This window comes from Nicotiana tabacum, chromosome 12 (assembly GCF_000715075.1).
Source record: "Nicotiana tabacum cultivar K326 chromosome 12, ASM71507v2, whole genome shotgun sequence".
In the NCBI taxonomy this organism is placed as follows: Eukaryota; Viridiplantae; Streptophyta; class Magnoliopsida; order Solanales; family Solanaceae; genus Nicotiana; species Nicotiana tabacum.
The window spans coordinates 131,364,640-131,392,431 of NC_134091.1; the positions used below are offsets into that span (position 1 = coordinate 131,364,640).

At 35.9% G+C, this 27,792-nt stretch overlaps 2 protein-coding genes and 1 pseudogene across 2 annotated transcripts; all 3 read right to left on the bottom strand.

The window, feature by feature from the left end:
- Nucleotides 1–10,830: 10,830 nt before the first annotated feature.
- On the bottom strand, nt 10,831–11,036 carry LOC142167749 (small nucleolar RNA U3; annotated as a pseudogene).
- Nucleotides 11,037–11,146: 110 nt separating this feature from the next.
- Nucleotides 11,147–21,188, bottom strand: LOC107793517 (proteasome subunit alpha type-2-A). Its single transcript, XM_016615884.2, has 12 exons — nt 21,037–21,188; nt 20,004–20,075; nt 19,834–19,910; nt 19,318–19,382; nt 18,755–18,801; nt 17,607–17,682; nt 17,210–17,277; nt 14,195–14,264; nt 13,869–13,954; nt 12,022–12,084; nt 11,602–11,667; nt 11,147–11,520 (listed from the first exon to the last, which is right to left on the bottom strand). The coding sequence occupies exons 2-12, from the start codon at nt 20,042–20,044 to the stop codon at nt 11,472–11,474; spliced, it is 708 nt and encodes a 235-aa protein (XP_016471370.1). The 5' UTR covers nt 20,045–20,075; nt 21,037–21,188; the 3' UTR covers nt 11,147–11,471.
- Nucleotides 21,189–22,223: 1,035 nt separating this feature from the next.
- Nucleotides 22,224–26,517, bottom strand: LOC107793501 (protein LIGHT-DEPENDENT SHORT HYPOCOTYLS 10-like). Its single transcript, XM_075227125.1, has 2 exons — nt 25,734–26,517; nt 22,224–22,406 (listed from the first exon to the last, which is right to left on the bottom strand). The coding sequence occupies exon 1, from the start codon at nt 26,305–26,307 to the stop codon at nt 25,777–25,779; it is 531 nt and encodes a 176-aa protein (XP_075083226.1). The 5' UTR covers nt 26,308–26,517; the 3' UTR covers nt 22,224–22,406; nt 25,734–25,776.
- Nucleotides 26,518–27,792: the final 1,275 nt, after the last annotated feature.

Consider the following 27,792-nt stretch of genomic DNA (forward strand, 5'->3'; position numbering starts at 1 on the left):
GTTACTTGGATCATGCCAAAAGGAAAGAAGGGATATCCTTAACATACCTGAGCCGATTCTCTTGACAATCCCTCTAACACATGTTTATTGCGACAAAACATGTAATGGCGGATCGAAGTAGGGAAAAATCCGTATGATATTCTTGAGGAAGATTGCATCGTGCTCTCTTAGAATCGCATTTTACACTACTGTAGAAAGCCATTTGTTAGCAAGCTTAGCTCTCTTATAAGAGTTCATAAGAATTCTTTTGAAAATGATGTGTGTTAGTTGCAGCCCATGATTTTCCTCTTAAAAGATATGTAACAATCTCTCATTTGTTTAGATTTGCGGGGCTCCGCTTTTGGGATGACTTAGCCAACAATATTCATCTAACTTTGCCACCTATTTATGAACTTTAAGAGTCACTACAAACCATATATTTAGCCACAGAACAGTCCAACCGAAAAGACAATCATATCCCATGTTCTTTCTAGTGTTATCTTATGATTTTTCACTCAAACAACACAACCAACACAAGATTAACCTTAGGCACAATCAAAAAAGATGTTATACATACCTTGTACAGTAGATACAACTCGAAACCCTATCTCAACTTAGCTCACAATAGCCCTCAATCACACCACAACCCCATAGAAGCATTCTCTTGTAGACTTTAATATCTTTGATGATGATTTGAGTTGTTGTTTCCTTGAGTTTGGTTCTTGTGATCTTGAGATATGTTAGGGATGATTTTGGAGATCTTGAGAGTGGTTTTGTGTGAGTAACATCTGTATTGTTGACGAGATATAAGGGGATAAGACCACCGCCTCAATTTTCCAAGCAGGTGGGTAAGCTGCCCGCTTGGCAGCTTGAGCAGTGCCACTTCGGACACTTGTATATCTCTATTCCGATATTGTATTGACAAACGATTTACAGCGTTGGAAACTAGACACATAGGGATTTAATTCCATATAAATTTCTCCATGTAACTCTCAATATATTGGGAGAAAACTGCGTCGCAACTTGGCCAATAAACCTGTCAATTTCTCCGAAGTGCGGCAACGTGACTTGGCGATCCTATTTTAAAAATTTATATTTCTCTGCCCCGATGTCGTATGAATAAATGGTTTAGACCGTTGGAAACTAGGTTCCAAGACCTTCATTTTGGTATATAATATGTCCCTAAAAGACCTCATATAGCACATGAAATATATTTCTCAAAATGCTTCATTACAAGGCAAATCCTTAGTCGGTTTTTCTGCAACTTAAATCCGATTTTTCCCAAACTTTATATTTCATATCCAAACATCATATATAGCCATATCACGACTTTAAACTCATTTAAATCATGATTAAAAAGTCTCATTCATCCTAACTTACCTAATACTTCGATAAACCTTCCTTAGCCTTGTAGAAGGATTTCATCCTTTTTGAGCTTACATCAATTTACATATGGCGGACTTTCATGTACGGAAACATGGGGTATAACAGCTCGGGGGCTGTCTTTTGAGCCAATTTTTTATTTTGATTAATAATTTAGTATTTACTTATGGAGTTGATTCCTTTAGCCCGTATTGATTATATCGCATTGTTTATGGCTAGATTCGAGGTATTCAGAGGCTGTTTCGCGAGGCAAGGGTGTGTTGGAGTAGAGATTTGCTCATATTGAGGTAAGTAACAGTTCTAAATTTAGTTCTGAGGGTACGCAACCCCATATTTCATGTCATGTATTTGGTTTTGAGGTGACGCACATGCTAGGTGACGGGCGTATGGGCGTGCACCGTAGGAATTGTGACTTGGTCAAATTCCGTGGAACCTTGTAGTTGTATAATCTGTTATTATTTGTACATTCTCCATGTATTAGAGAAATATAACCACAAATCATGTTTAGACTACGTGTTAGCATTGTAAGGACCCACATAGGTCGTGTACACGTTCAATTATCTGTGAAATTATTGTTTGTACTCAGTCATAGTTTATTTGTATATTACATCTGAGTCTCTATTGTTCATTTATGATGCATCATATCATTGCTGTCTGGGATTCTTATTATGACTTCTGAGAGCCCGAGAGACTAGAGAGGTTGATGACTAAGTGAGGCCGAGGGCCTGATTGTGAGGTATTATACTATAGAACATGAGTTGTCCTTGCGGATTCGGATATTATACTATAGTACGTGAGTTGTCCGTGCAGCACGTGAGTTGCCCGTGCGAATCCAGATCTTATATTATAGCACGTGAGTTGTCCGTGCAGATTATAGTGCTTGGGCTGAAGGAGCCCCTCCGGAGTCTGCACACACCCCCAGTGAGTGCAGGTACTGATCACGCCCAACTCTAGTCCTAAAAAGGAAAAGCGGTCGCTGCAAATATAATCCGGTCTAAAAGTCCGGAGTTGAATCCCACAGAGAACTAAGGTTTCTCTATAACTGTTCAATATCACCAAGAGGACAAGCTTGAATAACTTGAAAATTACTTAAACTAATTAACTAGTGATTATCAAAAAGCAATAGAAATTTATCAACTAAAGAAACTAAGGGTTGGAGACAAAATTAAGGAGTTCTAGAGTTATGATTTTACCAATTGTCAGAATCCTTCCCACTGTGTCTCTTATAATATCGCCTAAGTATTCTATATTGATCATGAGCACTCAACTTATCTTAATTCTCTCTCTAGCAACTACAATAATGTACTAGTCATATTCTCTCGAATTACGCTAGCTCGCACTTGTTTTACCGCTCACTAGGATCACGTCAAAGCTTCGTTATCTCTAATCCCGCTTTTAAACCCGTAGTATTGATCTCTCATATACCTTAGGAGTGATGTTGTTCAACAACCACCTAAATATGTATACACATAATAAATAGGCACAATCAATCAATGGTCATTCAATCAACTGAAATAAGTATGTAATTGAACAAGTAGATAAATCCAAAGGTTAAATTATATTAAAACATAACAAGAATTCATCCTCCAAGAGGTTCCATCAAAACTCTAGATAATAAATTAGTTACTCATAATAGTACGTAAAACTACAATACTAAAAGTCATAATCAACAATGAAAAGTAGGAAGAAGAAGGGGAAAAACTCGTGGTTAAATCTTCCTCCTTGCTCCTAGCGTATTCTTGCCTCCTTGGGTGTTGTCTTACCCTAAAGTAGTGTCTCCTCCTTCAAAAGGACGTTTTGTGATGTATTTATATCAATTAGGGTTGATGTGGGGCGTTCTTGATCTCTCCTAATTCGAAAAGGACAAGCTGAGTCGCGTGCTAGAGTTGGTGCAATGCGCGACTTCTAGCACGCTCCCAGTTATTTCTTTTTTTCTTCTTTGTTCTTTCGCGTGCCAGGTCCAGTGCCAACCTCCATATTGCACTGTTTTTTGTCTATTCGCTAGGCCATTTCGTGCCTACTTTCATGCAATGCACCAATTGTGGCACGCTCCCAGGTCTTGCATCTCTACTCTTTTTGCATCAAAGCATCCAATTCTTGCCAACTTCCATCCAAATTTATTCCTACACACAATAAACATGTAATGAGCATATTCTATGTTTATAAATATGTAATCTACCACAACTCACATAAGAAATAATATGCAAACATACTCAAAAATATGCATTTTTCATCATTTATCACTACCCCACACTTAAACCCTTGTTCATCCTCGAGCAACTTAAAATTAAGCACATCGGCAAGTAACACAATTCCAAAACATACTCAAGTATCATATCAATGACAATGGTTTATATCAACGCTTAGAACCCGACATAAGCACTCTTCACACTTTTTCTTATTATTAGACCAATGCCAATACTAATTAAAATATTTGTGTGACTCTTCTAACATCCTAACCTCAAAAAGTGACTCCCCTACATTCCTCTATATGACTCGTGTCTTGTGCCAACTAAAGATATGAGTTCTTTACCAATCCATCATAAAGCATGTGCCCTCACCAACAAAGCAAAGAGAGTAATCAGTCTACATACTCAAATATGAATTCAAGTATAATTTAAGGACTCACATATTAAAAGAATTCGCTCACTCTCGCAAAGAAACTCATGTGCCACCCAAGTACGTATCATAGGCTTGCCCGTAGTGTAAGACTCGACTAATTTAAGCTTGCAAAGTTTAGGATCAAGTAGGACTTTATAAGTTATAATGTAGGCTAGGTCAGTATAGGAGATATATATATATATATATATATATATATATATATATATATATATATATATATATATAGGAAAATAGTGACTAACCCTCCTAAGCACTTTAATACACTACGCTTTCAAGCACATTCTTGTCATGACCAATTCAATGTTTTACCGTGAAACCATACACAATTAAGCTCTTCTTCATTAAGCACATCAAGATATAGATACTCACTAGCCCAAACAAAGATATGGGAAGTGTCATTCATCTTTCTTTTTTTTATTATTTTGTGTTTTGTTTTCTCTTTTTTTTCACACTCTCCTTAATTTGGTATTTCCAGCTAGTAAGGCTATTAAATACAAGTGTACCTTTTTGGCCTTTCTATGGTTTCACTTAAAAGCTACCCAATCTCTTTCTTTACTCTTTCAGCGACTTAAAAGCTTTCGGAGATAAAGGGTAAACAAGATACGATTTAGAACAAAATAGGGGTTAGCTTGTAATGTGAGTGCCAAAGAAAAAGGTCTACAGGCTCAAAAGGGTTGACTACGGATAATATTATCAATGGTAGGCAAATAGGCTTAAGGGTCAACCAAAGAAACGCCTATTTCATTTCCTCAACTCACAAGACTTAATCATTTCGCTTCGACTCACACACGGGAAAAGTTCTAGACTAACAAGGGATGACACAAAATACAATCAAAATCTCACCTCACATAATGCACATGACTTACTCAGGACGGCTCAGACCCGGCTCTCAAGTTAAAGCAACTAGCACATTCATCATATAATGAAAACAATAGGAAATAACAACAGGAGTCAATAGACGAGCCCAAGCGTCAAAATAAAGTCATATATATTCTCAAGGCATATAGTCACAAGAATCATGAAGAAAGTACTCAATAAATGCTCCAGTTCTAAGCCCCAACATAAAACATGTCAAAAATCATAGATACTCAAGTTCTTCCCATTCCATTATCAGTTAAAAAGAAAAAAGAAAAAAAAATGATCTTTTTGTATTTTCTTTAGACTTTAAATCCTCAAGAAAACTGTCTAAGAAGTCCATCGTCGAGAAAAGTCCAAAACTTTTTGAAAACCCTATATAAAAAAATTACTACCCGGTTCAAAGAGTCATCCCTTGAAAAAGAACCGTGGCCATAAGAAAAACCAAGAGGGATTATATCTACCTAATTTTTTATTTTTTTATTTTTTTTTATTATTTTCAACACTCATAAAATAATACAACTAAAGTAGCATAGGAAATCACATAAACAGTCTCTTCACCCACACTTAAAATTGTGCATTATCCCCAATGCACACCCAAAAATACAAGAGGGTAAAACAAACTCCATGTTAGGCCAAAGGCCGAAGCATTAGTAGCTCATGGGGTATTCAGACTTCTCTCAGGCATGACCCTTTGTGCGGGCACCCTACACTCAGTTCTAACCATCTAGCTTGCTTTTGCTTCCTTCCATTGGATTTGCTTCTTCTGCTCCTAGAAAATAAAAAATGATACTACAAAAATCATACAATAAAAAAAAATTAAAAAAAATAATTGTAAAGTAGGGTTTCCTCCCAACAAGCGTCTGATTTAACGTCGCGGCATGACGTGAATCACTTTTTGCCTCCACTTCGAACTTATGAATTGGACCTCGAGATTTGATTCTGCTTTATGATCATGCTCTTGGGGCGATACAAATTGTTGTAAGCCAAAAGTTAAATGATTCTTTATGCACTTTTTTGGTTTTCAACCGAGGAGTGTCACTTTGCCTAGACGGCCTTGAAACTTTCAGAGTATAGGGCTCATCTACCTCGTCCTTTGACTCTTGCATTGGCTCATACAAATCAATTTCCATTTCACTATCTGAACATAATGTAGAGAAGTGTTTGGAATGAGGTCCAACGCGCTCAAATAAATGAACCTCAAGATTGTCAACCTCCCCAAAACCAATCACACTATAGTCAACTAAATTTATATCTTTAACATCCCTGGTTGACTCTAGTATTACTTCTTTAACATCGGCATTCTCAAATTCTAGTTGGTTAGATTGTTGGTGTTCTACTCCGACCTCTTCCATTAGAACCTCAATTTTGGTATCTAATTCATGCTCTTCTTGGCTACTATCCACAATATTGGCTTGTTGAGCATTAAATGCTTCAACTAATTGACTCACGTGTGCCTCCAGATTGCGAATAGTAGCATCTTGCCTTTGTATGTGCAGTTATTTCTTATTATTTTGTTCCACAAGGCACCTTAGAATATCCTTGATCTCTTTTAGGTCATCACCCATGGGTTCTTTGTTCCTATTAACTTCACAAGAAAAAGAAGAACCATCAAAGTAAAGGGTTGGGGAAGATAAAAAATATAAGCACAACCATGAAAGTGACCATCTTGACCACCACACATATCACATACATTCCACACATAAGATTGAGTTGGTACACATAACCCGTTCTAGGGAATATTTTGATAATTTTGCCGCAGGTGATTTCCTCCACAATACACACAAGGAAGATTAACAGTAGAATTACCAACATCAAAATTCCCATAATTCCACGATGCCATATTTCTCAAATTAACAAGTAAAACAAAAATTAAAAGAATCAAGTACAAGAAAACAAAAATAAAAGTTCAAACTTAAAAACTGGCAATGCGTACACATACAGCTACACCGTTAGTTCCCCGGCAACGGCGTCAAATTTTGATCACGCCCAACTGTAGTCCTAAAAAGAATAAGCGGTCGCTGCAAATGTAATCCGGTCTAAAAGTCCGGAATCGAATCCTATAGAGAACTAAGGTTTCGCTATAACTGTTCAATATCACCAAGAGGACAAGCTCGAATAACTTTTAAGTTACTTAAACTACTTAACTAGTGATTATCAAAAAGCAATAGAAATTTATCGACTAAAGAAACTAAGGGTTGGAGACAAAATTAAGGAGGTCTAGAGTTATGATTTTCCCAATTGTCGGAATCCTTCCCACTGCGTCTCCTATAATATCGCCTAAGTATTCTCTACTGATCATGAGCACTCAGCTTATCGTAATTCTCTCTCTAGCAACTACAATAATGTACTAGTCATATTCTCTCGAATTACGCTAGCTCGCACTTGTTTTACCGCTCACTAGGATCACGTCAAAGCTTCGTTATCTCTAATCCCGCTTTTAAACCCGTAGTATTGATCTCTCATATACCTTAGGAGTGATGTTGTTCAACAACCACCTAAATATGTATACACATAATAAATAGGCACAATCAATCGATGGTCATTCAATCAACTGAAATAAGTACGTAGTTGAACAAGTAGATAAATCCAAAGGTTAAATTATATTAAAACATAACAAGAATTCATCCTCCAAGAGGTTCCATCAAAACTCTAGATAATAAATTAGTTACTCATAATAGTACGTAAAACTACAATACTAAAAGTCATAATCAACAATGAAAAGTAGGAAGAAGAAGGGGAAAAACTCGTGGTTAAATCTTCCTCCTTGCTCCTAGCGTATTCTTGCCTCCTTGGGTGTTGTCTTACCCTAAAGTAGTGTCTCCTCCTTCAAAAGGACGTTTTGTGATGTATTTATATCAATTAGGGTTGATGTGGGGTGTTCTTGATCTCTCCTAATTCGAAAAGGACAAGCTGAGTCGCGTGCTAGAGTTGGTGCAATGCGCGACTTCTAGCACGCTCCCAGTTATTTCTTTTTTTCTTCTTTGTTCTTTCGCGTGCCAGGTCCAGTGCCAACCTCCATATTGCACTGTTTTTTGTCTATTCGCTAGGCCATTTCGTGCCTACTTTCATGCAATGCACCAATTGTGGCACGCTCCCAGGTCTTGCATCTCTACTCTTTTTACATCAAATCATCCAATTCTTGGCAACTTCCATCCAAATTCATTCTTACACACAATAAACATTTAATGAGCATATTCTATGTTTATAAATATGTAATCTACCACAACTCACATAAGAAATAATATGCAAACATACTAAAAAATATGCATACCCACTGAGTGCCGAGTGCTGAGTGAATGAGAAGGCTGAGTGACTGTGGCCCTAAGAGGATGCATTTGATCTCATTATTGTTGCACTTAGCTGCCATGTATCACTGCCTTTAAATTTTCTGGAGGATATTACACTCTATTTCAGTTAAACGTGACATGAAATTACTGTTTTGGCCTTAATTGTCGAACTTGAAAGCATGCCTACTTTCTTATTTGAAATCACTAAAATTAAACTATAACTGTGAAGCTCGTCACTACTTTCAGTTCTCTATTTAGTATTGTTACTTACTGAGTGAGTTGTACTCATACTACACCCTGCACTTCGTGTGCAGATCCAGGTATTCCCGAACGCAGTGGGTGTTGATTTCCGTGCACGGTTGATCTTCTGGAGATTTCGAGGTAGCTGTCGTGTATCACTTAGCTGCCATATATCACTGCTTTTAAAATTTCTGGAGGATATTACACTCTATTTCAGTTGAACTTGACATGAAATTACTGTTTTGGCCTTAATTGTCGAACTTGAAAGCATGCCTACTTTCTTATTTAAAATCACTAAAATTAAACTATAACTGTGAAGCTCGCCACTACTTTCAGTTCTCTATATAGTATTGTTACTTTGAGTGGGTTGTACTCATACTATACCCTGCACTTCGTGTGCAGATCCAGGTGTTTCCGGACGCAGTGGATGTTAATTTCCGCGCACGGTTGATCTTCTGGAGATTTCGAGGTAGCTGTCGGCATTTTGCAGACTTTGTTTCTCCTTCCCTATCTTTCCGCTTATTATATTTAGTTTCATACTATATTAGACAGTGTTTTTTTCAGACTGGTGATGTATAGATACTCATGTACTCAGTGACACCCAGATGTTGGGAATTTTCGCGTCGTATTTTGGATTTTCTATCATGTTTATGAGAAGTTGTTATCATTTAAACTGTTTTAAATTCGTTTTCTGTTAAGTGTTGGAGTTATTTCATAAATGTCGGCTTGCCTAGTGCCACGATAGGCGCCATCACGACATGTTAGGATTTTGGATCATGACACTTATTCAGGACTATTTCCAATTTTTCAAGTGCTATGTCCACGCCATCTTCATAAATTTGGGTGACAGGCTTCGAATCGTCTACAATTTTGTGGGCTCATCATAAACGACCTAATGGATGATAATCATTGTTTCGTCATGACGGTTCCTCCTTTTTTTGACGTTATAGGACTATAAAAAAAATTCAGGACGATTTTTAATATTTTTGTGTGCTAATGTCCACGTTATTTTCATGAATTCAGACGACGGGCTGCTATTCACCTAAATTTTGTGGGCCTATCAGAATCAACCTAGTGAACAATATCCATTGCTTCGCCATGATTATTCCTCATTTTTTGGCATTTTAGGGCCATAAAACATAAATTCAGAACGATTTTCAATTTATCGTGTGCCAATGTCGACGCCATCTTCATGAATTCGGGCGAAGGGCTCCAAATAGCCTAAAATTTTGTGGACCCATCAGAAACGACCTAGTGAACAATATCCATTACTTCACGCGATTGTTCCTCGTTTTTGGCGTTTTAAGGTTACAAAATAGGAATTCAAGATAATTTTATATTTGTCGTGTGCACACCATCTTGATAAATTCGGGTGACGGGCTCCGAATCACCTAAAATTATGCGAGCCCATTAGAAACAATCTAATGAACAATAGTTATTTCTTCACTATGATTGTTACTTATTTCTCTGGCGTTTTAAGGCCATAAAACAAGAATTGAGAACGATTTCAAATTTTTCGGGTGCTAATATTCACACCATCTTCATGAATTCGAGCGACGGGCCTCGGATTGCGCAAAATTGTGTGGGTCTATCCGAAACGACCTAAAATTTTTCGTGTGGTAATGTACACACCATCTTCATGAATTCGGACGATGGGCTCCGAATCGCCTAAATTTTTGTTGGCTCATCAGGAACGACCTACTGAACAATAGTCATTGCTTCGTCATGACGGCTCCTCATTTTTTGGGGCCATAAAACAAATAATCAGGACGATTTTCAATCTTTCATGTGCTAATGTCTACACCATCTTCATGAATTCGGGTGATAGGCTCCGAATCGCCTAAATTTTTGTGGGCCCATCAGAAACGACCTAATGAACAGTAGTCGTCGCTTCACCATGATCGTTCCTCATTTTTTGGTGGTTTAGATTCATAAAACAGGAATTTAGAATGATTTTCAATTTTTTGTATACTGTTGTCCACGCTATTTTCATGAATTCGGGCGATTGAACACCAAATGAAATATCTTTTGGTAGCACATATTCCTCCAAGGAGACGATTGGGGCGACACAATCAATAATTCGATTTATTTTCAATTAGATTTTGCTCTAGCTTCAGGAGGAGATAGGAGATCGATCAGCTCATTTCTCCAAGGAATGTGCGATTTAACCAGAATCATCTTGTTAGCTTTTAGAATCTTTCGCTTGTCAAACTTGAACAACCACCATGTGCAGATGAGTATTTTCTCTAGCAATTAGGAGTACAATTTGAATATAGTCAAACACAAAGGTTTTGTCGTGCTCAAATTTTTCGACCTTTCAAGACTCATATTTCTTCCCAAATAGCTAATATAGTTGCCAGCGGACTCCAATACACACTGACCAATATATGGTTCTATATTACACAGCATACAGCATACTTCTCTTGGGTTCTTCTATTTCCAGTGTAAGGTGCCAGGGTCAAGTCTGTAAGACAGCCATTAGACCATCCCAGCGCCACGGTTGGGGCTGCAAACGATCATCTATGGCTCAATGACCCAAAGGCCATGGGGGCCGTTAATCATGCTCTGGTCTAATGGCCATGACTCATCCACCAAACTTGGTTTCCCATCTCCTTAGAACTCAAGGATTCAGTGGTACGAACCTACACACTTTGGTCTAATGGCCATGATTCATCCACCAGACTCGGTATCTTGTCTCCTTAGAACTCAAGGATACAGTGGTACGAACCTATGTGAATCTGTTTTAGTTTAAGGGGGTTCAAAACTAATGCAGCTTCTAGACACAAGTGATTTAATTAATATCCAATCAGTCTGTCACGTCTTAACATAAATCATATTTAACTTCCAGCGCATCAAACGGGCATGAAAGTAGCAACATGAGAAATCAGTTTCATGGTCAACAAAAACTAAGTATGCTGTGATAAAAGGTCAAACTGTAATAAAGAAAAATAAACAAATTCCTCGTCAGATAGTAGCGTGCATAACTAACTCTGTAACAACGAAAAATCAACACGATCCTCAAATAGTTGTGCGATATTAAACTCCATCTGCTCCATTTTTGACAACTAATTTTCCTCAACCCACTAGAGAAGAAAACGGAATCTATTCTACTTCTTGCAGGTAATCATCTATTTCAGTTGGTGTGAGAATTCTGCAAAGAAATGAACCACTAGCTTTTAACCATCTAAAAAAGAGACATTATGTTCAAGTTCAAGGACAAACAGACACTTACTTGAATACTTTGTCATTGCCAATGATGCCAATTTCAATGTTTTTTCCGGAGATCTGCCCCTCAAATCTGGATAAATATAGAAAGTAAGATTATAGTTGAGGGTCCACTTGGAAGCTCATTAAAGATTAAAAGAACATAAAATCAAAAAAAATCCGTGCAATAGAATGTGCAGCTAAAGATGACACTTTAACGAACTGAAACAGTTCAAGTGCATGATATTTTCCGGTATCCTCCTTTTGATACGAATAGTAGGTAAATACTCCTTTAGTTCTGATGTTATCAAATGAAGCAAAATAACAGAGGGGATCTGAAATCAATTCCTCTTCCAACAAACAGGGTATGGCAGAAACACACCTTATCGACAGGAGAAATTCATATGAGCACACAAATACAGCATATATGATGAAGTTAGATGCTTACCCCTCCTTCAGGGTCAATATAGCAGTGTGTACAGCATCATCAAGTTCAATATCCTCAGTGTACCTGGGAGAAGCATGAACATCATTTTTAAACACAAATAAAAACTAACCAGAAATTGCAAAAACTATACAAATTTTCTCTTAGTTATCAAATAACAAAATTATCCCTAGTTGATTGTCCCAATACGTGGACAACATTATCAAGGTGGAAAAGGAAAAATTGATTACATCCTTCTCGGCACACAAGAATTTCAACAGTTTCAAACGCAAGTGGCTGCTACTATAAGCCAGCAATTTGAGTAAAAGATTCTTGATCAGGATCAGTTATTTACCACCTTTCACTGAACCCTCTGCATCAATAGAAGTCCGGTTTATTCATGCAAGTGCAACTCTATTCTAATAACCGAGTAATCCTCCAGGGCGAATGGCACACATTAGAAACTCAGTGGATTAAGTACCAGACTTTTTTCTACAGCACGGTTCGCCTAATCAACACATCATGTACTATGCTTTTACCACTAGACCAAAATCCTGGGGGCGCAAGTGCAACTAGGAGTTAGGATTTCATGAACTCATCCATCAGCAGTGACTATGCTTGAGCACACTTCCTTCTCCTCTTAAACCACCCTCCTACCCACCTCTTGTCCTGATGGTTGGCTTGATATTTGCACTTCTGAATGGAGACTTAGCCTTGGCACATCCAGCAAATTAATAATTACTCATATTAGGTGATAGCTGATGAGACTAAAATGATTCAAACTCTTTCAGAGGCGCATACGACTTTGTAAGACTAACAATTATTCACTTTTTACGCAAAATATTACAAGATTTCAAAGACAGGACTTAACAGCCGGACAAACTAACTCTGCAGGGTGTCTTTCTATTCAGTTTGACATCCAACTAATACAAAGTTATACTCAATTGTTGGCTCTGCATATACACCAAAAAGTGTTACCTATGAGGATGTTTCCCCAGCAAAATCAATGTTCCAACCATTTCCATCTTTTGGTAGAAAACAGAAGCACAAGGAGATAACTAAGTTGCTCGGACTCGGGTGCGGATATCCGATACGGAGAGGGATCCGAGTATCGGATTCGGCAAAATCTAAATTTTAAGATTCGGGGGTGCGGATCCTGATATGGATACCGGTGCGGGGATTCGGCGAAGAAAATTCAAAATAATAAATATTGAGCTATAAAAATATTGTAAATTTTGACAGATTCTATGAAAAACTTACATGAATATTGTAGAATTCAATCTTTCATTCTCCAAAAATATGAGACAAAAATACTACAATATTGAAGGTATGCCATTTTCCATAACTTAAATTGCTTTATTTTTTATTTTGAGAAATCATAATCTCAATTTTTCTCCCAAATTTGTCGATGGACTCCGGTCAAAGTGTCCGGAGTCAATTGACCGAATCCGGGACGTACCCCATCTCGTATCGGGACGGGGACGGCACCAAGATCGAAGAGTCCACGCAACTTAGGGAGATAATGGATCACTAATATGGTGCACAGTTAAGAATTAAGATGGAGAAAGTTTGTTATCAAAAAGGATTGGGATAGAATTAGATGTTTGCCGGCATTATTGGGAGATAATATAGCTGTCATGGATATAGCAAGGGTTTTCAGAGTTTAGCTTATAAGGTAGTGGCCAAGGAGCAGAACCCTTTAAAACTTTTAACTGTATTTTCGATAAATTGATCTGTGCTTGAAGTGTATTTTCAGATAAAGTAACTGCGACTTGAGTATCAGTATAATAAAAGCCTGATCAACTTAGGAAGCTAAAAGATAATGCTCAAACTGAGATAAAAGTATACAAAATTCCGTGTTAATGACTCACCTCTTCTCGAGAAATGTCTTCGCATTTGACACGTTCTTTCCCATCGCTGAAGCCTTCCAAGAGAAGTATGAGCCTGATGGATCCACCTACATGACAGAAGCAAATTGTATATTAGAACAGTTCTAGCATCAAAATTCAGAATCCTGTATTGGTTAAACAGGTCATAAAAAAAAACATTCCCCCCAATTAAGTGGGAGAAGTAACAGATGAAGCACACAAGAATGAATGTATAGAACAACCAACATTAGGCAAGTAGCTCATATGCACCTCAATAACAGTGAAGGACATCAAGAGACGAGATCACGCCAGAACATGACATAGATTACCTGATATAGTTGAGGACCTTTGTCATCATACCCCGCAACCAAGAGAGAAACACCAAATGGCCTTACACCACTGCAAGGGAAAGAATAAGAAAATTAACAGAATTAAGAGATTGTGGGAGAAGACTACATAGGATGACTTCCAATGTCATTAAAAATCACAAACAGATAAAGATTATAGACATCATTTTTTTAAAAAAAAAAAAGGAAAAGAAAAAGACCATAGAAATCTATGGTACATAAGATAGAGAGAAACTCCAAATGGTCTTACACCACTGCAAAGGAAAGAATAAAAAAGTTAACAGAATTAAGAGATTGCAGAAGAAGGCTATACAGGATGACTTCAATGTCATTAAAAATCACAAACAGATAAAGATCATAGTCACCTCCTAATCAAACAAAAAAAAGGAAAAGAAGAGACCACATAAATCTAGTTTACATAAGAAGATCAGCCTACTCTCCGATTAATAGCTTCTTTTTTTCAAATAACAATGGTGTTTAGGTTAGCTTGCGCACACCTCGACTATTCCACCAGGTACCCACTACCTCCCACCAGCACACGCAGCAGGTAACTTGTCTTCGCTGTTAGAAAAGCTGTAAAAATCTGCTGCTCTATTCAACTCCCAGTCATTCACATGCCTTGTGAATGTTTTGTTCCAAGCGTCAAGAAGTACCAGTAGCTTGCATCATCCTGAAAAGGTCTTGGTATTATTCCTTCAAAGGCCTATTCCCAATTCAATTGTCATGCAAAAAGAAAATCTTCCTGCCATCACTTACTTTGAAGATAGTCTTCTCTGTAAGTTCAGGCCGGAAGGATTCTCTAGTCTTCCAGACGGTGTTGTCAAAGGTTCATTTAAGGCGTGCTTAATCCCTGAAGCTCATAAAAGCTCTGGGAGAACGCTTCCCTTCGCTTAAGTTGCGCTTTGATGTAGTCAAGTAACTAAGGCGTGCACCTCGTTGCCTATAATTTCTATCTTGAATCGAACAGTACTAAATAACACACATAATCGGCAAATAAGTGAATTTGTTTTAAAGGAAAACATTATGAATGAACTTATTACTTGTTCTTGAATTACATAGATATTTTTATCTTTTTTCCTTCATTGCGCCTTTTTTTACTAAAGCCCACACTTAAATTGCGCTTTGCTTTTAAAGCCCCAATAGACTTGTAGCGCTTTTTAGAGCTTTTTGCCTTTGACAACACTATTTCCAGATTGCCAACCCATGTGATGTTCTAACTTACTTGGTACACAAGTGATCCTCAATCCCTTACGTGTTCTTAGTAACGCTCCTCCATAAGGCCTCTTCCACGTAACTGAATCTCCATAGTCACTTCATCAATAGGCTTCTTTTGTGCTTCCTAAGATCTTTGATACCTAGTCCTCCATCTTTCACATTTTTTACAAGTGTGTTCCATTTAACCAGATTAAAGGACTTCCTCTTGTTGTTCCCTTGCCACAAAGAAATTCCTTATCACTTTATCAATTCTCCTCTCAGTTTTAGCTAGCAAAGGGAACAAATACATCACATAATTTGGTAGAGGGTCCAAAACACTATTAATTAACCAATCGGCCATGAAGATGTGAAAAAATAAGAAAAGAAAAAAAAGGAAAGGTATTGACTTTTCAAGCTTTCAAGTGTCTTCACTCCCTGCCATATCGCTTCAGCTTTGTGTTTGCACCCTAAGGAAGGACCAAGTACACAATAGGTAAAGTCCCTGTCTGACACCCAGGTTTTTCAGCCAAACTAGCATAGTTAGGAACCTCATCGACGGGGAACAACAAGCTTTTCCTCCAATTAATATGGAGAGCAAAGAAAGCTTCAAAACCCTCATGTGATGAAAAAGGCATGTGCCAAATTTACTTAGCTGAAAATCATTCTTGGGCAGAAAGAATGTTTTGGACGGTGGAGAATTTTTGGACAAATTCTACTTTTTTTCTTTTTTGCAGGAGGCCAAGCTTGGTTCCCTACAAATGGGGATAAACACAAGCAGTCTCATATACGCTAAGTTTTGATAGACTACGAAAAAATATGACCCAAAAAATAACGAGGGTGACCTAGATAGGAAACAAAAGCTCAGAACGTAAAGTGCAAGAGATATACGAGGGGAAGAACACTGGAAAACTGAGAATCCAAGAAGATTAAACTTGTAACAGTATTTCATTTTTTTCCCTTCTCACGCGACATTCACAAACACCGTAAAACTGCATCTTCTTTTCCAACCTCTTTAATACCAACACCAACATACAAGGTCCATTAAATCCATCACGGGTTCAACCCTACCGCAGACAAATTCCCGGTATTGAAGTGGAGAAGGGTAGAGGGGGAGGCCCACTATCTATCGAGTCTCGAACCGTGTGGCACTGTCAGGGATTTCTCAGTTATCAAAAAGGAAAAAAGGTTTTCCCGTTCAACTATACTCTGTGACAAGATTCCACAAGGATAGTGAAGGCAATGATGCTTTGTTTTTGTTTTTTTTTTTATAAGGAAGGCAATGATGCTTTGTACATGTGTATATATCAAAGAGTTCATTTATTACGCACACCGCACAATATTTTTTCTACTATAAGCTAATATTATCTGCAGCAAGAATGTATCATCACATTAGTCCACTGTGGACATATTAGTCACAAGCTACACATGTAGCAAAGTTGTCTAAATGTTGCGCTTCATGAATTTCAACAGCATCAAATCAATTAACGACGGACTAACTCCTTCAGCTTTTACCGGTAAATACATTTCGAAGATGATTGACCCACTATTAAGTTAATATAGCAAGAAGTTGAGGTCAACCACAATATAGCAAGAAGTTGAGGTCAACCACAATATAGCAAGAAGTTGAGGTCAACCACATTACTTAGTAAGAATATCAAAGCTAATTTTGACAAGCCAGAAAATGTCAAAGGCTGATCATCATCATAAATAACTACAACAGTGGTTAAATGATTTTAACAAAAATAAAGTGAGTACCCAAATTGCTATCCTTCTTAAGTGAATTTGACATAAAACAGTAGTTACCCTGATTGGGTGAATTCCTGCATGACAGCAGCAGTTTCCCTCACCAGTTGTGTGACAGGGATTGGTTCCTAAATAGACAGATCAGGAAAAAATAGTATACATAAGTTATGCTCAAACAACATCCACATAAACACTTCAGTTGCAATACAAGTAATAGCACATGTAGTTGAAAAATGAGAAAGGAGGAATTATAATACAAGTAAATGTGTATTCAAATACTCTTTCAATATCCTAATTAAGTCAAACATTAACCAGTAGGACAACTGTATAAACTGTCAGCATATCAGACAAAGTGGTATCATGTAAGCAGCAACTCCATAATACCATGCCAATCAATCTTAGCAATGGTAAAAACTTTTGTTAATAAGGTTTAGCAATGGTAAAGACGAATTCATACTTTATAGAGTCGATAATATTGCTCAGCCTGCTTTCTACTTTTTCGCACCAAAACTCGAGAATCAGGGCCCATGCCGCTGCAACAAGAATCTTAAATGTTAGTCAAGAATATGCCTTGAAAAACTGAGGTAGCATTAAAGTGTTTTTTAAGCTAGCTCCATGAACTGAGGAGCTCTTGTAGGCTGTGGAAATAAGCATTAAGATAGTCTCACATGTTGACATTTAAAGGCAGTGTTTTCACAAACAAAAAGCACAAAAAAAGCAACTATGTCCATGGAGCTTGAATTGAAAAGTGAAAAGTGAAGTGCACGTTTCTTTGAAACAAAGTGCACAATTTACGAAATTAATAAGTACGAAACATATATGAATTTAGTACCACAAAAATCAGATTACAATTAAAATAACTAATTTTTACATCCAATACACAACAACGTTCATATTCATCCTTAAAATTGAGATTCAAATAACTGACCACTTCTGGTTGGTATCATTGCGCGTCAAATGTTTGAGTGCACACTTCCCTGAAGCACATGGCTTCACCTATGAAGTGATAACCCCCTACTTCGCATGGCATCATTGCTTTAAGCGACGAAGCGATGGCTTTTTAAGTCTTAATAAGAATGATGAAAGGAAACCCTTCCCCGCGCTTTGTGCACGGGGATGCCCTATGTTTAGCCAGGCTCCACTGAACTGTCAGTGTGAAACTGACGAGGACTATGCGACTTTTTCACTAAACATGATGCTGCTTATTATTGTGACAATTCATATAAATATCACTGAAGTTGGGGATAACTAAATGAATTTGCACAATCTTTTCATGGAAATTCTGCTTCTGAGTTACACAAATTTTTCAACTATAATATATGAACTAAATATCCAAGAGCCAGACCGGAAATTTGGGTTTAGATGAAATAAACCAGGACATTCTATTGAATGAACCTCTGGTCACTTCATGGTTGACGTTAAACATGCGAGAAAGGAAACCAACTAGGCCAATCAACAAAACTAACAAAAGAGCTCCCCTACAACAGAGGACGGCAACCATAATCTGATGACAGTTACATACCATTCAAGGCATGCTTACTATGGATCCTTGTATCCTAGAATATGAGAAAGATAACTGGAGACAATGAACATAACAGATCAAACCTGTACACTACTCCAATATTTGGTGTTAAAACTTGAATCTTTTGCACCTGTGATACACATATAAAAGAGGGAGGGAAGATGATGGTTACTGTAAGCACATAGATACGTATATATCAAGTGTTAAAAAAACACAGCAAAAAGCAAGAAACCTATTGAAATTCCCATGTATTCCAAAACACACCAGTAGTCATGAAGCTTAGCGCTAATAGAGGATCAGTAAAGTAGGAACAATAAACTCCACTATTCCACAGTTCTGCAGCACAGAAGAGAAGTACTTAAGACCGAGACCATGACACTAAATGCACTTGTTGATACATTGCCTGGCGACCATCTTTTGAATACATTTGGAAAATTACCCTCTAGAGCAGTAAATTAAACACTACTAAGAAAATACATAGAACTTTAATATTTAAGCAAATTCTCATTGACTGACTACTGAAATTTAGAAATAAATCCAAAAAACTACAATTCATGCAATCTAGATGAAGCACCCAGGGATGCAAACACAAGTACAATCAGTCATGAGCAGACTATGAAGGCTGATTCTAAAGAGATAAACTTACAGATGCTTCATCAACCAAGATGGATGGCAATTTCTTCTCAGTTGCAATTACAACACCATTAGCAGCTGCAGTCATCCAATTAGACAAGTGAGATCACTATAAGGATTAGATAGTTATTGACAATAAAAAGGAAAACATAGCTATCTAATTTTGTTACAAGGAAACTTTTTTATGACAGATTGGACGACTATATTAAAATGTATTATCACATAACAAATACATTTCTTGACTAAATTAAAGGCCTCAGCAGGGGAATGTAATAGCATCATCTATTTTGCAAAAGCCATTGAGATCTAAATCAGTTGTAACAGGTAAAACTGACAGATATTTGAAAATAGAGAGCTTCTTTCTGTGGCATTCTCTACATAAAATTTGACTATGATTTCATGACACATGCTGACGGGAAGCGTCTTTGTTTTTATGTCAATACTGCCAAGATAATCGGACATTGCGAGTTACTCATACGAACGAGTACCTATAGACATAAAAAGTTACACTTATAACGGCTAGAGTTACCTTTAATCCCCAGTGATGTTTGGCCCGATCCAACCGCCGTCAAGGCATGTTCAATCTGAACCAGCTTTCCAGATGGACTATTTCACAACAAATCAGTATAAGAGAAATTGCACTTGATTGAAGGAAAGTATACATATAGAGAGGATATACACACAACTTTTCAGCCCTACCTGAAAGTGGTAAGTGAGAAAGAGTACTGACTATCACCCATTTGAATTAAATGCTAGTCTTCAATAGAAACCCTGAAAAATAATGGGCCAAGGAAAATGAACTATTAGTTGGAGATTATGTGTCATTGACATAATTTTGAGTGTATCCTATTTACTTTAGTTGCTAAGAAATTATTTATTTCATGACATAGAAATCCACGAGGATCAATGGTGCACGGTTCGAAACTCTTGGATAGTGGGCCCGCCCCTCTACCCTTCTCTACTTAACTACTAGGCTTTTGCCAGGGCAAGGTTTGAACTCATGGCATGCGCCTAACCCACACATCAGGTGTTTGCACTCTTGCCGGTTGGTAAAGAATTATTTGAACACGATCACGAAATGTACCAAGAAATTGCCGAAGACAATAATCAATCACAGAACTCTTTCAAGACAGAAAAAATTAGTTTACACAGAACTATATTAGTTCTTTTTCTAATTCTCGCTCTACTTTTTGTTTTCTAGTGACATCAGGGACATCTCACGAGCACCTCGTCAAATCACTACTCAACCTGCCTAAGACAGATCTTTAACCAATAAGGGAACTGATTTTTCTTTTCTTTTCTTTTTTACAATAAAGAACCTTTAATACATAACTTACAAGTCTAGGTCAAGAACAAAAGACACTAAAATTCAAAGGATGAGAGTAGGAGTAGGTCACAAGAAACCTAATTGGGTTCTCTTTTTTCTCCTTTTTATGAGAAAAATGGAGAACCCCAGATAAAAAAAAATGAAAGTTTTTTACTTTTTCTATTCTTCACTGAATTCGTAGCTCCAAACATTATGCTAAATTTCTTGTTAGGGCAAAATTAACAAATCTAAGTAAGTCAAAACCCCAGGTAACACATAATGTTAAGTTCATATAATAGCATCTGATTCACACATTTGGCCAAGGAGAGACAATACACTTCAGCTCGAATCAAATTAACGGCGAGAACACTAAGCTTGAAGAGTTAAGATTAATAGGAAAACAAAGAAGAGAGAAAGAGGGATTACCGGATTCCGGTAGTAAACTTAACGGAGGCGACGAGCAGCGCCGGCGAACGAGTAGAAAATAGGGAAGTGCGCGGGTATTGGAGCGTTAAGTAGGCTTTGGGATTCAATGTCACAGTTCAGACTCCGCCCTTCTACTTTATAACTTCTTGTCTTGGAGAAAAAGAAAATTGATTTTGTCCTTTAACTATATTGACGCCATTATTTTTATTTCGAAAATTGAATATAAAAGTTTTTAAATTGTCTATCATAGTATGCTACTTAGATAATTTTTAAATATGCAAAATAGTTTTTTTCAGGATGATTAAGAAATCAACGCTTATATATTTATACCCAAAATTTAAGAGAAAAGATCCAAATTCGCCTATGAGTTATACCGTAGTTTACATTGCATAATTAGGGTCAAATAATTCGCGTCACTAAAATAAACTAAATTTGTCTTTACTAACTAACAGTCAACGTGGAATGCTTCGTGCCTACATCACACTTACTTGGATACAACACTTCTTCGGACCCCGTATAAATATGAGATGTTTTGTGCACTTTATTAACTACTAACATTACGCTGTCAAGACCAAGTGTTCTTGCTTTGTAGGATAATATTAAGTTTTGGTCATCGATTTTCATTTCTTCATATATTCAAATAGGTTTCTTCATATATTATTTTTCATGTAGGAAAATTGATTATTCGATTATATTCATACACAGAATAAATTACGAAGCCTAGTTCTTTTAGGACTTCACTTTATGCATTCCTAGTATTGGCCAAAAAAATATTTTTGATTAATTTAATTAGACTAATTTATTAATCTCATTAGAAATTTACAATTACAATTTATTTATGAATCGTCGAAACAACCCATGAATCAGCATTATCGTATTGGGTCAACACAATGATCATAAATCATAATATAGCGTTTTGACACTGCTTCTTTTCTCTCTCTCTTTTCGTTCTTAAAATTAAAGAATTAATTTTTGGAAAGCTTAATTAGTCAAAACTCAAAATGAATCTCGACTCAAGATTTATTGATGTCAAGTTCCTCTAAAATATCATTTCTCGATTCATACGGGTCATTCTTGTGCATAATGTACCATACTAATTTTCTTTATATTGCTACATCGAAAGAGAATAAACTATCAATTAAGCAGTTGGATTTGAATTCACAGTAGATAAAAGGTGCAATACTAAATAGGAAAACTTACTTGTATAAAGAGGATATATGATCTTACAAGAAATGATTTAGAATTCACAAAACAACTCTTTGAATTCTGCTATATTTATAGCTATTACAAATGTGATCCGACTTAAAAGTTGATAAAAAAGAAATTCCACTTCTAATTAGTGGCAAATTCCTTCTATCTTCTGCAAGATCCTGCACATGTAATTAGATCGCTTTCAAAATCTTTAGAGACTACCAAGCTTGATACTATCAGAAAACATAACATAAAATTTATGACAATATAAAGAGTTTTACATTATAAAAGTAATTTAACATGTTATAATAGGTTACTTATCAGCAGTTTAGGTTACCAATCAATGATTATTGACGAAAGTTACCTACAATTACACTTTAGGTGACGTAACTGTATAAATATTTTTTATATCGTTTGTAAAAAAAAACTTAAACTCCACCACCCAAATATGGTCTATAGACTTCTAGTTCATATGCCGGCTATAAATATGTGTTAACGTGTCTAACTATGTAAAGAACTAATCCATTTAATAAATATATATTTTTACAGTTATCCAAAGTAGAAAGAACGCTCCAAGATATAGATATCAAAGTCTGAGAATTTAATATTTTTGGGAACAATATTGATTTTGGGCAAGTACCTTCTTTTGTCAGACATGATTTGTATGTATATATATCTCTATGATTGAGTGTCCATATTGACACGAAGAGAAAGTAACATTTTGGTATTCGAAATCCACTGATTTGACTATTAGATTTGCATGCGCTTATTATCAAAAGTTTCTCCGTACTCAAAATTTGAACCCGAAACCTTTGATTAAGGATGAAGTAATCTCATCCATCCTATGCAATAATCCCTTGGATATGGAACTGCTGTTCATGTTAAGAATGCTTTTAAAGAAAAACTGATATGCCTCAGAATCTCTATACATTGAGTCTCAATTCTCCACAAAACAGACATCTTCCAAAGGAACTAATAGAGGACGAGTCAAATGATTATTTGAAGCAAAATGTAATAATGCTGTATTGGTGTAAAAATAAACTTGACACGTGGATTAATAATGCGCTGACAAAGGGCATAAGTGTTAGAATAATAAAGAAGAGCGGATGTTGGAAGAAAGACATGGGGAAAACACCCACAAGGATTGTTTACAAAGAGACCGTACCCGACAACTGCTAAGAAGAGATGGCCGCGGAATGCACAATTAAATATTACAAAGAAGAAAGATTCAATAATAGTGGCAGACATGGAAAGGTAATCGACATGATCCCCGATTTAGCACGGTTGGTTATTATTACCATAACCGTTATAAATTATTCAAATAACGAGATATTAATATAATTAATATTGGTAACGGGAGGAAATTAAATATGGCAAAGCAGTTACATATTGTATCTTTATATAAACCCCCTTACCATACTTTGTACGATCAACAAAGAATTCACAAATATATTTTATCAGTATTTTATTTTCTTTTCTCTGCTTAATTGAAGATTCTTATTTTCAACTCTTAGAAGGAAGCTATGACTATCAATAAGGTTTTCTTTTCTTTATTCTCTTAATATTTGATTTCTATTATTTCATATTCTTCTATATCAGGAAAAGTGAAGTAAAATTGATTATTAGAAATCCGATTTATTTTATTATTTGCTTTGACCCCAAATACCATTTTTTGGTTAAACAAATGCTCTATTCTATTACTATACACAATCTGATAAAATCTTAATTCCTAGTCTAAATCCTGGACTTGGTTCAGGCTTGAAAAAAGCAATTCTTCTTTTAATTTCGTACCATCAAATTATATATATAAAGAAGAGTTTGTCTTCTTCAAACAGATAAACATGTAGCAGCTTCAATACTGACTGAAATTACAGTATCATGATACACAATTGTTTGTTTTATTGAAAAATATAGAACATTCTGACAAAAAATTGAATTAGTGTGATGCCCCACAAGATCCAATATGGACAGCAAGCAATCTTGCAAAGATAAAAAAGGACAACTAAACAATGCAGATTCAAAACTTTCAATAGGCTGATTTTTGAGTGCTCATTGATAGAAGATATATCATTTTAATACTACCAAAAAGTTAAACAATTGGTGCTCTTTAATATCTATATGGTTTTCTCGTACAGGATCAAAAGATTTTCAATGATGATTCTTTGAAAATCCAATGCAAAATGCCCCTTTTTTCCAAAAAATAAAATAAAATTGCATGGTGTGGACAAAATAAACCTTGATTCATGCATGAAACCATATTATATGAATATAACTTATACAAATTGAGAGCCTAAAAAATATTTACATATAAGTGAATCTTAACTTGTGATATGTAACAGGTTAGTTAACATTTTTTTCAGGTTACTATAAATATTATCGTAAAAATTTATCTATAATTACCTAATAAGTGATCTTATTGTGTAAATATTATTTATACTGTCAATGCATAGAATTTAAACTCTTAAATAGAATGTCAATTCTGAAATATATACTTTGATAAGAAAATTCAAAAGCGTATATATAGTACCTCAAATGGCTATTTATGGCTGTGCAGGGGGCACAAAATCTTCAGAATCCAAGAAGAATTAAACAATAAACTGACATATAATCTATCTGGGAATTGTTTACTATATTCAGATCTTACTGCAGACAGCTTTATTCAGAAAGTGAGGAAATTAAATGGGTAAATTCTTGACCTTTTCTGTTGGCAAATACGGAGAAATTAGCTTCAAATTCCTTCTCTTTTCTGGTTTGTCATGTTTCAAGTTAATTGAACAGTATTATGATAATCTTTGTTGAAACTTATACTAGTATATTGTAATTAAGTAACCAGTTAACTGTCGATAAAAAATTAGATTTTTGCATTTATCTCAAGTATTTTTAGGGTTTGAGATAAAAGGCTGAATCTTTCCCATCTTTATAATCGACAGAGGTGAATCCAATATTTAAAAGTAGAGACTCGAGAACAAACCCGCAGAACTTACCCTAGAATAATTCTATCAACTATTGAGTTAATTTGTTTGTGAAATGCAGTGTCTATTTTTCTCTTCCCAAAGATCACTGATCAGATCTAGTGATGAGGTACTCCATTTGAAGTTCATCCTCACTACATATGAAGGAAAACTATAGCCTTCCTTAAGGGAAGTGAGAGGTAATACTCTCGCTCTATCATTTCACCTAAATTATAATAATTAACTGATAATTTGTTCGAAAAAATTGAGATCATAATTTATAAATAAAGCAGGTTATTTGTTATAGCAAGTTCAACTACAGTGATTATATAAAAATCGTTTATACTGTAAGTGTATGTGATGGATCTTACAATAATCTAGCAAATAAGACATGTCATTTGTTACAACAAGTTCAAGTTTAGTTATTGTATAAAAAAAATTATACTAATAGTATATGTGTGTGAAAAATCTTATTATTATCTAGAAAATAAGACAGATTATTTGTTACAACAAGTTCAGATATAGCATTATACTCGCATGAAAGATCGATCTTACCATTTTCGATGGGGAGGAACTAGGCAATAACTGCATTAGTGGATCAAGAAAATGAGAGAAACCCTGCAGAAGTGGAATCATCATCTCCTTTGCTGGGGCTAGCTTTCTTTTGTTTCTTCTTATACGCAATGCCACGGGCCTTAGCTTGACACTCTTTCACTTCCCTAAGATACACACGAATCGCAGTACTAGCAAATGGATTCGTCTCAGGCGAGCCGCCATTTTCTTCGTAGGCGGCTCGAAGCCTACCGATGAGTGCATCGAGGCTTCCCCAAGCTTGTCTGAGCGGACAAGTACAAGGAGCCGGGGGCTCAGGTTGTCCATAGAACATACAACCTTGTAAGTGAACCTTAGTCTTTCCAAACTGGTCCAGGTACCGAAGAAACTCTAGTACATGGTTGCTATTGCACTGAGATAGCGGAATTGGTTGCCTCTGATTCCTCAAGTACTGATTAAAAGTATTCCAATCTCGTCGTTTTTGGGACTCGTATCGACTAGGTGTTGTTATTGATTGATCTCCTGGGGATCTCGATGATCCCTCAGCCAAATCTTTGCCTCTATCACTACTTGACATGACTAGAGAGGAATTGAAATAGATCGAGAATATTGATCTATTTGTGTGTAAGTCTAAATGTGTGGAAAATATGGAGAGTTTAAACAAAGGTTGAAGGAAACAGGTGAAAATGGAGGGATGAAATTGTTGAAATCACATCAAATGGACCTATTGAGTTGACATGAAATGGGCCATATGAGGTGCTTAATTTCTGCTCCTTCTTTTCCCTCATCATACGTTTTATTAGCCTTTTTTCATTATAATTTGTTTAACATTACTGAGCTGAGGGTATATATATAAGAGAGAGTCTCTCTACATTTATCTTTTCTGATCAAAGAGTATATCGGAAACAGTCTATTTACCTTCAAGGTAGGGTTACGTAAGGCGTATACACTATCATCCCAGGACTCCACTCGTGAAATTATTTCAACCCAATTATACAATTGTTTGACTAGCTAAATAAAGTATTTAAAACAATATATAAAACTATTCGAGGATTAATTAATACTTAAGTTAACAGATACATCCACCTAAATTATTCAAAGTAATTTTTGTTTGACTGGATTATAGTGGAAGGTTTGAATATGGTACGGATAATACGATAAAGTTATAACAGGTATCTCCTATAATTGGAGTAGTATTTTTGGCTGTCCTTTTCAGATGCAACTGGAATATTAGGTATACATATAGGTCGTTGAGACTCTGACTACTATAGGAGTATGTTTTTTTGGGGTTTTTCTAATTCCGTAGCTGATATTCGCATTGGCATACCATCAAATCCATATTTGCATCAAAAAGTCACGCTTTAAGGTTTTCGACTCGAAACCATGAATTCATTACTAATCACTCTACCAAAACTCTTGTTGGTTACTATAGGAATATGTTAGAGATAAAAAAAAAAATCTTGATAGCCCGCTTGAAAAAGAACTACAAGTTGTTTATTTATAATAACTAGACAATATTTAGTGCGGTTTTATTTTGAATTAGATATCTTCTAATTCGTGTAATCTTGCAAATATTTATGTCTATAATTAAGACTCTATTTTGGTTGTTTTTTTAAATGTCTATATTTATTTTTTTAAAGTATCTTTTGGTGAGTGGAAGCCTATAATAAATAGGAGAAAGGTGAAGAAAGAAAAGGAAAAAAGATCTTCGTAACATTTGAAGTGCACACCTTTTTTTTTTATGTAGGATGGAATTGCAACCAACAGTTTGCCTCGTAAATTATTATTATTATTATTTGCCAGTTAGAATTAAGAGAATTATTCCTTTGATGATTATGATAATTTCTAGTCAAATTAAATCTATCTCCCCCCGGTCAACTTAGTCAAACCGGCCGCATGTTTTAAAAAACAAAAGGAAATTGGCCTTGAATTTTTTAAAAATAAACTCAAGAGAGAATAAAAGAGATTCAAATTGCTCTTACTTAATCAGACTTGAAGAATTTTCTGTCTTTGAGTTCTATACTGAAACAAAGGTCAGAAACAGTTTGTATTAATAATGACT